Raw genomic sequence first — 12,734 nt, 5'->3', positions numbered from 1 at the left:
GCGCTCCCGGTGGGGGTTCCGTCCCGCCCGCTCCCGCCGCTCCCGCGGGCAGGGTCCAAGTCCAGCCCCGGCCGCGGGGCCGCTCTCCGTCCCGCCGCGGCCCGACACCATCCCGGAGCCGCAGCCGAGCGGCCGGGCCGGCGGCGAGGTCAGTGCCGTCCCGGCCCGCGGGCCCCGGGCCCGGCGCGGCTCCAGGCCCGGCTCCTCCCGGGGAGGCGGGCCCGCGGCTCCCGGCGGCGCCACCGGGGCCCGGCGCTGGGCCCGGCGCTCGGCCCGGGCCGGGGGCGCGGCGGGGGCGGCCGGCCATGGCGGGGCGGCCCGGGCCGGGAGCGGGGCCGCGGGAGGCGGCGGCGGGCGGGGCCCGGCGCTTCCCGCGGGAGTGCTGCGAGGGGCCGGGCGGCCTGGACTACGGCCAGGTACCGGCGGGCCGGGCCGGGCGCGGGCGGGAGGGCGGCCCCGGGAGGGCCCGGCCTGTGGCAGCGGAGAGGCCGGGGACGGATCCCCCGCCCCGCTCGGCGCCGCCGCGGGGCTCGGCAGATCCGCTGGGAATCGCCTCCGGGTTGCGCCCGCAGGTGAAGCCAGGCCTCGGGATGCTCGGTTCCCGCTTCCCCGTGTGCACCCAGCGCCCTCCCCAGCTCGGTTTCACCGCAGCCGGGGCGGCACTGGCACCGCGCGGAATGCCCGGGGCTGCTGCCAGCCGCTCACCTGGGCGCCCCTGCAGCTCTTGCTTAGGTGCCCATGCCGCTCTCATTCAGGTGTCCGTTTATCCCTCGCTCAGGTGCCGATACGGTTGTCACCCAAGTGTCCATGCCGCTCTCACCTAGGGGTCTGTACTGCTCCCCCCCGAGTGCCTGCGCGGCTGTCACCCGTGTGCCCATTCCTGTCTCACGCAGGTGCCCGTACGGCTCTCACCCTGCCCATGCTATTCCCACCCTCCCCGACTCGGGCTGGGATCAAGCGGGCACCGCTTGCCACGGTCATTGATCCCCCACCGCGGAGGAGGGGGCAAAGTTGAATGTTCTGTGCCTGTTACGTGGCTGTCCCAGCAGCTCGCAGAGACAGCTCATCCCATTAGGGCTCCCCTTTTATCCCGAAAAGCACACGCCAGGCACAGGCCAATCTGCCTCCCGCTGGCAGCCGCGAATTTGGTTGTTGAGCAGGAGAAAAGAAGGTGAGTGCAATGTTAACGATGGTGCCTGCCAGGAGTTAGTAGGTCAAGAAGCTTTTGTTCAGCCCGTGCTAGCACTGTGCTCAGCACCGTACAAAATGATAGGAAAGAAGCTGTCCTGGTCCCACGGGATTGCAATTGAAGCGGGATTAGACAGTTCGGCCCCGGTGCCAGCAGCTGTTTGGGTTATGGTTTGACAGTCTGGAGGGACGGGATCTGGTGGGGAAGGGCTGCTCGGAGGTGAGGGGAGGAGACGCTGTGGAGGGGTGGGAATAGGGGGAGATGGATCTGGATCAGGCTCTGGAGGCTGTTCCCATCGTTCTCTGCCAGCACCTGTGTCCCCAGGGCTCGGATGAGGGAGCCTGGAGGATGTGGGGCAGTGGTGGTTTGAGGGCAGCTGTGGACCCCCGTGAGGATCCCCCCTGTTCCCATCGCTGTGCGGTCTTTGCTCCCGCACTTTGCACCTTGGGCAGTCGGAGCTGGGCAGGAGGCACTTGGAGCCACTGGATGTGCCCTGGGCCAGCACGGGAGCGGTTCCAGCAGCCTTTTCTCTGGGCTAGGAGAGGTGTGGGTTTACCAGCCCCTTTCCACGGATGATACTGTGGCTCTGGTTCTTTCCAAGAGCCTGTGAGGAGCCAGTGGGAATTTCTCTCCTGGACAGGTGAGGTGGAGCTGATACCTTACTGAGCTGTACTTGTCCCCTGGCATCCAAAGGACTCACAAACACAGCTGTGTTGGGGAAGCAAAAACCTTCCACGTCTCGATGTTGTCTTGGTTTTGATTCAAGCGAGGGCTGGGCTTGGGATGGGCTATTTTGTTTTTTGTTTTCAAACGTTTTGGAAAAAAAAAAAAAGACACTGGCTTTTTTCCATCCAAATACCAGCACGGGAAGAGGGAGTGAGGAGGGAGACGCAGCATGGCTTACTGCACGTAAAAATGCTGACAATGTCAGGCAGCTGTCTTGGGAAAAATCTCTCTCTTAAAAGGAGAACAGTGAGTTTTAAGGGGGTTTTGTTGTTGTCATTAAGGCAGGAAATACTTGTGCAGCTCCTTACAGTGCAAATGCATTCCCCCTTGCTGTGAAGGGGGTTTGCATCATTCTGACTTAATGGGAGACGAGTTTGAAGCTGACACAGTTCATCGCTAGGGGGTTCCATGCAGACTGGCATCCCTGGGACAGTCCTGTGTCCCGAGGGACACTGAGTTGTTGTGGAATGGTACTCCCTCTCCAAAAAAACACTCATGAGCTGGCAGCTAACAACTGGTGCTCATCCTCAGAGCAGCAGTGTCACCTCTGTGCCTGTGTCCTTCCGGGGCCCACGGAGAGCCCAGTGCCCCGAGGTTTGTGGGGACAACTTGGAGAAGGCCCCATCCTTCTTCTGGGCTTTGCACTCTGACATAGCACTTTGCAAGCTGTAACAACACGTTGCTTAGGGCTGGTAAAAGGTTCATCTACCCTTGGGGCAGCTGGTGGGTTTGGTTTGAGGTGAAGTGTCCCTGTGGGATCCTGCACTCCAGTAACCATCCCTTCTCCCACAGGTGGATGTGGCAGCCATGGTGCAGCTCTTTGGCTACGTGGATGTGACCGACACTGGCTTCATTGTGGCTGTCCTCTCAATCGCCTTCAACCCTCTCTTCTGGAATGTGGTAAGAACTGCCTTTGTGCCAGCTGCTCCTTTACTCTCAGCCTTCCTTTCCCAGCTTCCTTTGAGAGGAAAAAACCTCTTTTGAGAAGTCTGCTGGGCTGTGTGGGGGGAACTGTGCTCAATTAGACCGTAGGGATGGGTGAGCAGGGCGCTGTGCTGCAGCTCCTGGGGCTGGGGGTGACTGTGAGGGCTGTCACAGAGGAGGTGAAGGTGGGAGCTAGTGCAGGATACAGAAGGAATTGAGAGCTGAGCTTGGGTAAGGGAGCAGAGCAATCAAACCCATCCTTCAGCCACATGTCCCACCCTGCAGTCAAGCACTGCTCACTACTGGGTCTGAGCATGAGTGGCATTAATCCCCATCAGGGTGGCTGCACTGGGTATGTCGCCTGCTGCTTCCCCTTCAAACACGTTGGCAGCTGTTTGTGTGGATGGCAGGAAACAAAAACAGTCAGCCAAAAGTTGGCCTGAAAAAATTCCTCCTCCAGCATGCGGCAAAGCCTGGCAGAGAGCTGCAGGGGTGGCAGCAGGCCAGCCCTAGGAGGAGCAGGATACCTGTGCATGGGTGATGTTTGCTGTGGCTGTGGGTGCCACAGTGCTTTGGGAGCCAAGGCTGGAGAAACCTCCACTGCCTGTTACTGCTGTGGTTTGCTGCCTCCTTGTAAAACCAGCAGGAGTCTTTGCTAGCCCCGTTGTGGAGCATTCCAGAGCCAATGTGCCAAGCAGGAAGCCCAGGCTGGCTGCAGGACGAGGTGACTCCCACCCTGCAGCACCCTCAGCAGCACAGCTGAGGCGTGGGGTGAAACATCCCTGTGGGCACTCCTGGGAATGGGATGTCATCTCAGCTGTGCTTCCCAAATCCGCCTTCCAAACCTCCCTGCAGGGTTTCTCTCCCGGGAGAACTCTCCTTAAAAAGGCCTTATTTTTCCAGAGGGGGAGGACTCCTCTCTTTCTCTGCGTGCGGGGGCTCTTGAGATTGTCTCACGCTGGGCTTTGGAAAAGGGAGGCTCTGCTGGCTGTGAGTCACTTTGGAAACCTCTGTTGGAGCTCTTTGTTGCAGCCTCCCTAATTTTTCAAGCAACTCGTTATTAAAAAGTCTCACGGTGTCTGAAATGCGAGTTGGAATATGCCACATTATTTCGACTGCGGAGTCATCATTTAGCATAAAGAATCAATGAACAAGAAGATTCAGGATGTGGTCTCTGGGGGGAGAGGCTGGCTCCAGCGAGAAACTGCATGAAAGGCAAAGAAAAAAGTACTTTATTAGCATCTGCTGCTATGCCTGCAACTCGTAGGACGCCTGCAGCTTGGGAAATAGCGTTGCTTTTTGGATCGGGAGTTTGGCTGCTGTTAAAGAGCAGGGAAAGCCAATGTAAGAGCAGGAAGTTTGTTGCTCTGCGCTGCTGTTGTCCCCTCGCAGGGACTGGAGAGCGGCGCCGTTGGCAGCAGGTGGCACTCCAAGCCAGACGTGCAGGGCTGCGCCTGGGAGCAGGAGGTTTGAGTGAGCAGCCTGAGCTGGAGGTTGGGGAAAGCTCTGAGCGTGACATTCCGTGTTTCCCCGGCTGGCATGGGCTGGGTGGATTTTGCACTCCCTATGCTTCCATCTTTGCTGTGCCCAAGCCCCAGAGCATCTCCCTGGTGTTTTCAGTCCCAGTGCGTGGCTCACACCAGGCAAGGCTGGAAGGCTCTTGCAGGGAGTCTGTGGGTCCTGCAGCCCTAAACAAGGCCTCACTGTCGGGTACCTTTCAGCAAGAGTGGCCCTGGCTATCCTTGGATTTTCCTTGACTTGCTTCCTTTAGCTCCTCCCCATCCTTTTTTCCATGGGATCATTGTGCCCTCCCTGCACCAGGCCAGCAGCTCTTCTTTCTTTCCCTACATCCCTGCACAGACTCTCTCTGTCCTTTGCTGTTTGAGTTCCTTCCCTGCAGCTGAGATTGCTTCTGCATCTGAATTACTCTGGGTTTCCAAGAGCTTCAGTGCAAAGACTGGAACTCTACACAGTGCCAAGCACTCTTTGCTCTCTCTGCTCTCTCACTAAAGTGGGACACTGGTCAAAATCCCTCCTGTGCATGAAATTCCTGATTTGGATAGAAATTGGGTGGGGATGCACTGATTTAGTTCATTGTCTTAATTCCCTGTTTCTGCTGAACTCCAGCCAGGTCTGCCTCTTCCAAAGTTTGGTGCTGTGTTTTCCTTGCTGTGCAGTGCCTCTGAATAAATATGTGGTGGGGAAACCCCAGCTTCATGCAGTGCTTTGATCATGGAGAGGCACATCCCAAGGCCTTGTTCATAGCAAGGTGGCATGGTGAGCACAAGGCATGTTTCTCTGGGACAAAACCTGCAGAGTTTGGGGGTGAAGCACGAACTCTGGAGGCTGTGGAGGAGTGTGGCCTCCAGAGAAGAATGTGATGCTTGTCAGGTTGGTGGATGTACTTTAGGTAAGAGCAATTTTGAGGACCAGAGCCTAAATGGGGCAATTTGCAGAGTCCAGCTGTGCTGTGCTGATGCTCCCTCCTGTTCTCTACAGGGGAGAAAAGCACTTCCAGAAGACCTCAGGACTCACAATTCCCACTTTCCTCCCTGCAGGCATGTGCAGGAGGGTACTGGCAATACCTCCCCAGGGCGACCTGCTGCATTTCCTCACCCAACCCTGAGCTTGCATCCCCTCTTCTGCTTCCACCCCCTTCACACCAGTTAAAATCCTGCCTGTCCCTGGACAGGTTGTATTGTCTATGACACAGCCTGAACGTGTTCCTGCACTATTCTCTAGTTTCCCCATATTTCTTCCTCTCTCCGGACAGCTCATGCTGTCTCTGCTTTCCCACCCACTGTGTCTGTTATGAGAGGAGCTGCTGGGAGCTGTGGTCTCACTGGAGGCAGGGTGCAGGTGAGGTCTCAAAAAGAAGCAGTGGAACCATTTTGGGAATGAAACCACTTTAAACTCCCCAAGGATGTTCAGTGCAGCCAGGAGACCTGAGCCACCGTGGGGCTGTAGAGGGGCATCCCAGCAAGGAGCAGCCACTGGATCTCTGGAGCTGTGCCATAAAATATTAATGAGGCCAGAGCAGCAGGAACTTCAATAAATCCCATCTGTGTTTGGAAAGCTGCAGAACAATGGGAGAAACTTCTCATCCCTTGGTAACTAAGGAAGGCATTAAATAAAAACTCCTCAGGGACAAACATTTTCAAGCCAAAAGAGGCAGATAACCTGCATGCATGAGGCTCTAAAGAGCTGGCTGAGCCTTGGCACAGGAGGACTTTCTAGAAAGCTGGAAGGTTTCTGTCACTCTCAGTAGCAGCCAGGCATAGCCGTGAGGCCGGCAGTCTGACGTCCATCACCACGCAAGTGAGTTTTAAGTGGGGAGTGCATCCATCAGCAATCTTTTCTTGATTTGAGCCTCTTAAAAATTTAGGTCTGGCGTCATGGACCGATTTAGAAATGGCTCATCTTCAGCTGGCTCCCCAGAGCTCACTCCTCCCGTCACCTCCAGTCACCCCCTCGAGACACCCCGTGTGTCTCACAGGGATCTGCAGGGTGAAACCTCAAATGTCACAGCTAGGAACAGGCTTGGCGTAATTTAGGGTGATTTTAAAGAAAATAGACCCCATCAGACGGTGATTTTATTCTTCAAGGTTGCAGCTTTTCCTGTTCAGGGTAACACGATCTCTGTTCTAGGCTTCTGTCAAGTGTTCAAGCTGCAAGAGGTTTTGATTAAAGAAGTAGTTGCAGAGGGACCTGGGCTGACAACGCCTGGGTCCTGATGGATGTGTATCTCTTGGTTCATTTATTTTTAATTTCCTATCTTTTTTTCCTTTTTTGGAGTCTGGAGCAATCTGCCTAGTGGGTAAGAAGTGCTTGGACTGGAAGGGAGGGGGGAGATTGCAGGCACTGGCAGTCTGATTTCACCTACCTCTGACCTCTTCTTGCTAAACTCGGAGGAAAGTGCAAGGCTTAAAACATCCCCACGCTGCTGGGAAGTTGATGGAACCTCCGAAGTTGTCGGGATTCAGACCTCAGTGAGCCAAAATCTGAGAAACCTTTTGGGGACAGGAGTAAAAAGCCTGATGCTGGGAGATTTCAGCAGCTCTTGCTGCCTGTCTTAGAGAAGGAAAGGATTGAGCTGTGGCTTGATGGTGGTGTGTCAGCACCTCGCTGAGGAAAGGGAATTGCAGGGTATAAAATAACTGTGTGAGGGCTGGGATGGCAGCAGAGCTTTGTGGGGAGTGCACCTCAGTTACCTGAAGTTTACAGGATTGGGAGATGAATGAGTTTGGGTGATTCAATATTTTTTTTTTCAGGCCTTCTAATTCTGTCAACTTGTGAGACTTTTGTGGGCTCCCCCACAAACCTGTGCCTTGCTACAGCCGCGGGGGAGAGCAGAAAACAGCCCTCAACCAGCTTCTGGAAAGTGCTTTTAGACCCCATCATAGAAGCCATGGCACAGCGGTGATGATTATCTGCTTATAACAGATGCTAGATCAATAGCGGGGCTTCAAGCTACGCTGCAAGGCAATTGACTGCAGAAAGTGTTTCTTTATTGGGGTAAAGCTGGGCTTGCAACGAGGCTCAGATCCACTCTTACATCTCCGGTCTTAAAATGTCACCACCAGCTCTGATGCCTTTCATCCTTTGTGCAGGGAGAGAACGCACATTATTCATAATTGGACTCTCTACCAGGCAGCAATAGCCATTTTCATTTCCTACAATAGCTGAGAAAGAGTGAGGATTTGCCTGGGTTTTTTTATTTTTTTTTTTTTCCATCTCCCAAATAGCATTTAGTGGCAATTTTATTCCAAGTGACTTAGTAACGCTTTCACTCCGGCAGCGAGGGCTTCGTAACGCGTGGAAGCGGATGGCATCGATTCTCCAGCTCTCGTAACAGAGCCAGTCCTGCCTGGGTGTGTAACACCAGGCCTGTTTGTCTCCTAAATTTAGCTTTTCCAGCGTGTTGGCACCGCTGTGAGCCACATAACAAGCACCAAAACTGGGTCGCACCCTCCGGCGTGCCGGCTGGAGTGGCACAATTAGGAGTGCTGTCACCTCGAGGGAGAGCCACATCCTTCATCCCAGCACTGCTTCCCACAGCCTCACAGCTGGAGGTGGTGGTGTTTTCATCCAAATCCTCTTGAAGAAGCTGTGCAATATATTTTTATGATGTCTCTGCAGGCTGAGGTGCCTGTGATGGGGGTATTGTGGAGCCCAGCCTGGCCAGGCAGCTGTGGGCTCAGATGCTTTGTCTGTGTGTCGAGCTGGGCACGGTCTCAGGGCTCTGGGTGAGGTGGTGACAGTCATTCCAGCAGCTGCCCACCCACCGTGCATGGGTACCTGCCAAGACAGGCTGTGCTTGGGAAGCTGAGCCATTTCTGTGCCTTTTCCTAGAGTGAACTTGGGATCCAGCTGGTGTGTGACGTGCCTGCTCAGCATTTCTCAAAACCAAGGTCAGAATCTGCCTCTCACCTCACAGCTGACCCAATAAGCAACCTCCTTTTTTTAGCATCTGCAGAGTGCTTCTCTGAAAACCCAGGGTCTTTGTTGTATATACTGGACTTCTCTTGTTTAGTTATTTAAAAATAAACTGCAGGCTGCTGGCAGCCCTGCTGGAGTAAGTCAGCACACACACAAAAGATGAAAAAAAATAATTTAAGCCAAGAGTCTTGTTTCCATATGGATCAGAGGATTATCTGTAGACCCTGGAAATCTGGAAAAGGCCCTTTCTTCTCCATCCCACTCCATCCCTCACCTGCCATCCTGCTGCTAAGCCTTCTCACGTGCTGGCGAGGTGCTGCTCATGAAATGGCAAGTCTGTGACCACATGTGTCTCACGGGACAAGGGAAAAGGTGCAGCTGGAAGCAAAAAAAGAAAGTGGTTTTATCTACCTAGACTGGGAGGTGTGGAAGAGCTCCTCCTTCATGGCCCTGGACTTTGGCAGGGCTATACCCCCAGGCATAGCCTGAGGACTGGGAGCTGCTGGAGCCTCGAGGGGAGAAACCCACTGCCACCCCTGGAATGTCAGTGATCCAGGGGATGGGCAAGGACCTGCCACAATCACAGATGTGAGCTGGGTGTATTCCAGCTGTGCCATGGCACAGACTGTTTAGCAGAAGCCTGCCCAGTTCCCAGAAGGATGAGCTCTCCCAAAATAGGCTGGTTTTATGAAGAAATGCAGACACACACAGTGTGCTGGGCATTTTGGGGAGATTATTTCCTGTAAGCCCTGCTGCTGTGCTTCCATCATGATGCAGTTGCATCTTCTGCATGTCTGGAGACTAATGGTGGGGAAGGAGGCCTTGGGGTTTCATGGAGGGGGTGCTGACTCTGGCTTGTGGCAGGCTGGTGGCACCTCAAAGAAAGTGCCCCCTCATTTTCCCTATTTTTTCCCCTTGGATGAACTCCAAGGGGACACATCTCAGTGCCCGTTGTTTGCATGGCAGCAGCAAATGAGTGGAAAAGTAGATTAGTAAATCACTAAAGCAAAACCTTCCATGTGTTTTCCACCTCTGTATTGACCTCAGTGACATGTGCAACTGGAAATGGTTCTTGACAGGAACATCCCTGCTCTCCTGAGTGTGGTACCAGATACTTCAGCAACTTGGTCACAGCAGTGCTTGTTGGACATTGATTCCTTGTGAATATTAGGAGCCTCATCTTAGTTAAAGCAAACAAGGATGTGCAGCCTCCCAGGCTGCCTGCCTGCTTCTGACCCCTTACATTCCCCTTCCTGAGGGATCCTGACAAAGCTTTAAAACCCCCGTACCCAAACCCAGGGGAAAACAGTTGATTTTTGGAAGCTGGTGCTGATGCATTTCATTGATGGAAGACATGTGCTGTGGACACAAGAGTGTGCCTGGGTTGGTTGATATGTGGCAGAGGATGGAAGCAGCAGTGCACTCACTGTACAGAACAAGGGGTTTTGATTTTGGAGGATGACACCAACACAAGACAAGGGCTGTGGCACCCCTGCCTGAAGTTTCCTTTTCCCTACCAAGCCATCTGAACTTCTGTGCTTGCTCCCATGCAGGAATAAGGGGCAACTCTGTAAGGAAGTTAAAAATTTGGTTTCCAGAAAAGCTGGAAGCCTCAGGCTTTTACACCTTCGTCAAACTGCCCTGCTCGTCCAGTGGATGTTGAGGTCAAGGAGAGGAAGACTGGTGGGAAACTCTTGATTTTCCCATGTGTCGTTGAAATCATGAACCTCTATGGAGAAGTACAGACTCACCTGGATTGGACAACATCCAATTTGGTTTTTTTCTTTGTGAAACCTTTTTTTTGTTCCCTCTTTTTACTCCTCCAGATCAGGGATGATGCAGCCGTGGGCTCATTCTGCAGGTCTGCGTGTACAAGCTCTGCTTTGTCTGGTGAAGGGCTTTCACTTGCTATCTGTGTAGGCACATTTTTGGTGTGATTCTTTTTATATTTTGGGGAAGAAAAAGGCTATGAACAGCTCACAGCCCTGAAGAGGGTGAAATGGAGATGGGTTTTAGCAATTTTCTGTGCTTTTGGCTGTTGCGGGGAAGCCTGACCATCAGGGCTCCCAGAACACCTTTGTCACCTCCTTTGTGTGATGGGAGGTTTGCTCATTATCTGGTTTCTGCTTCGCTTATAAAAGAAGCTGTAATTGTGGCAGCTCCTTGCCATAAAAGCACAAAGACATTTTCTGTGAAGGAAAGTGTACATGCAGCTTTTATGATCCTTTACAGTACTTCTTCTGCCCACTTTTCTTGGCTCCTGCCCTTTGTCCAACATCATCTCTGTGCCTGCCTGCTGCTCAGCATGACCACCTCTGGCTTGAACATCTTTTTTGCACCTTTTAGATAGAAAAAGTTGGTCATCCTCTTAGTCAGTCTTGTTGAGTGAAGAGAAGACAGACCACAAATCCCACCATGTAGTCAGGTGTTCCAATTCCTGCCTCTTCCCCAGAGCTGCCAGCCCAATAGCAGATCTCAACCTGCGTCATCCCAGGTAGGGTTTTGGACTGGGAAGGAAAACCTTGTGCATCTGTCTGTGACTGAGGTGTGCATCTGTAACAGGAAGTAATACCAAATCTGATAATTTTGAGGCATGCATGCCTGTTCCTATAAAAAACCCAATGACCTCAGATGAGATACTGTATTTTTAACTATGAAGCATTCCTACATAGTGCCCTTTCCTGTTTATTTTTACCAGGACATTGTTGTAATGACTGCAGACTTACTCATTTCATTCCTGAGGCTGGAGAGCAGCATTGAATTAGTTTCATTTCGAGATTTTGTTGTACAATCATTTTCCGGGGAATGATGTGCTCGGAAGCCAAAGCGAGTGCATTGGCCAACAGAGGAGCATTACTTTTCTTCCTGTATCCATTAAGCTTTGGTCACTGGTGTGGATGTGAGTAGATCCATATCTGGAAGGACTTTCTGAGCCTCTCTCCTCCACCTCTCTGCATGCCCCTAGTAGAAATTTGTGGAGCAAAAGGCTGTGAGAATCTTTGAGCACTGGATGCAGGGCTGGCATCTGTATCCCAGCGTTGGGCTTTGAGGCTGCAGGAGGGGGAAGGAGCCGCCCTGGGATGCAGATCACAGGATCTGAAGATGACTGAGTGTTCACTCAGCTTTTGAGTTACTTTTCTTGCATTGCACAGATGAACAAACACCCATCCACACCGAGAGGGACCCCAGTGCTGACACCAGCAAGGCTGAAGGGTCCCATGGTTGTGTTTAACCCTTCAGGTTGTTGTTACTTGCTGTGCCCATGTGTTGAACATCTCATCCCTGGGCAGAGGGGAACAGAGCCCTCCTTACATAAAGATCACATTGTCCCTCTCTATTGTTGCTGCCACAACGGCAGCATCGCAAACACGCGTGTCCTCAGTGGGAAATGTTCCCAGGGGAGGCTTAACACAGAGCCTGGAACATGATCTGTCCAGCTGGGAGAGGACAGGAGGCCCTTCCAGACGAAATCAGTGCTTTGCTGAGCATGGCCAGTGCAACCAGTACCTCTATTCCAACAACCTCTCACTCCCCTGTGAAAGTATTGGATTTCTCTTGCATTTTGTGCTCTCTGAGGTGGATTTATTTTTTTCTCCCCCCTTCTCTGTCCCCCTCCCATCACAGCTCCTGGGGGAACGGCGAGCAAGTACACGCTGTCCAGAGGATGGGTATGTTGGGACTCCTTATTAGCAGACTTATTCCAGAGAATTAAACCCTAATTTCACAAAAGGGCAGCAAGAGAGCGGCTGCGGCTCTGGGAGAAGCTGAGTTGGCTTTGTGTGTTGTTTGCAAATAGCACAAGAAGTCCTGGTCTGAGCCTGCTGCTCCTGGTCACTAAGGTATTGTGACCAAAAGAGTAATTGTTGTGTTTCTTTTCTATTTAAAACAAAAATGATGAAGTTGTGTACAAGGAAACAAGCCATGGCTTCTCCACCATGCTGTCACTTGTGCCTCCACTTGTTTTTGGTTTTGGGCAGGGCTTTAAAATGTTCCTATTCCTTTTCCACTTCATCTTTTTACCACCCCGCTGCAAAATGTTCCTCTGCGGTGCCTGTCATTGTTTCTGCCTGAATTAATTGTTGTGTGTAATTGTGACCTGCCGCAGGACGCTGCCTTGCTCTATTAGAGAGAGGTGCTAATGAAGAACATTGGGTACCATATGACAAGAGAGCCAGGCTCAGCTCTCCAGGACATGTACTTGCTGTACTGTTACTGCCAGCCTGGGCAGAAATGGTGTGTTTGTCTCTCATCACTCACTGGCTAATGATTGTAATTTTTACTTGCTGAGAAACTCTCGATATTATGGACTTCATTAACAGATACATGAGATGCTACCAGACCTGCTTTAGGGGGAGAGAGGAAGAAAACAACCCCTGCGTGGAGGCAATTTTATTATTTATCTGTAGCAGTAGAAAGGATGCAGAATTAGTGTGGGATTCGGCGGTGTGGCTAATGA

The 12,734-nt window shown here is 52.6% G+C and overlaps 1 protein-coding gene across 2 annotated transcripts in view; it reads left to right on the top strand.

Moving 5' to 3' along the window:
• The first annotated feature begins 306 nt into the window (after positions 1-306).
• Positions 307-12,734, top strand: part of PEMT (phosphatidylethanolamine N-methyltransferase) — a 41,913-nt gene continuing 29,485 nt past the window's right edge. Inside the window, exons 1-2 of one of the 2 annotated variants that reach the window (XM_066329818.1) lie at positions 307-416; positions 2,708-2,815. In XM_066329818.1, coding sequence (XP_066185915.1) covers positions 2,723-2,815 — 93 coding nt within the window. In that variant the 5' untranslated portion in view covers positions 307-416; positions 2,708-2,722. Of the gene's footprint in view, positions 417-1,000; positions 1,172-2,707; positions 2,816-12,734 lie in introns of those variants that run through there. The other variant, XM_066329819.1, reaches the window with a different exon arrangement.

The sequence above is a fragment of the Sylvia atricapilla genome, chromosome 15, assembly GCF_009819655.1.
Source record: "Sylvia atricapilla isolate bSylAtr1 chromosome 15, bSylAtr1.pri, whole genome shotgun sequence".
NCBI classification, from domain to species: domain Eukaryota; kingdom Metazoa; phylum Chordata; class Aves; order Passeriformes; family Sylviidae; genus Sylvia; species Sylvia atricapilla.
The sequence above is the reverse complement of the archived record's forward strand: the minus strand, read 5'-3'. Positions and strand labels throughout refer to the sequence as shown.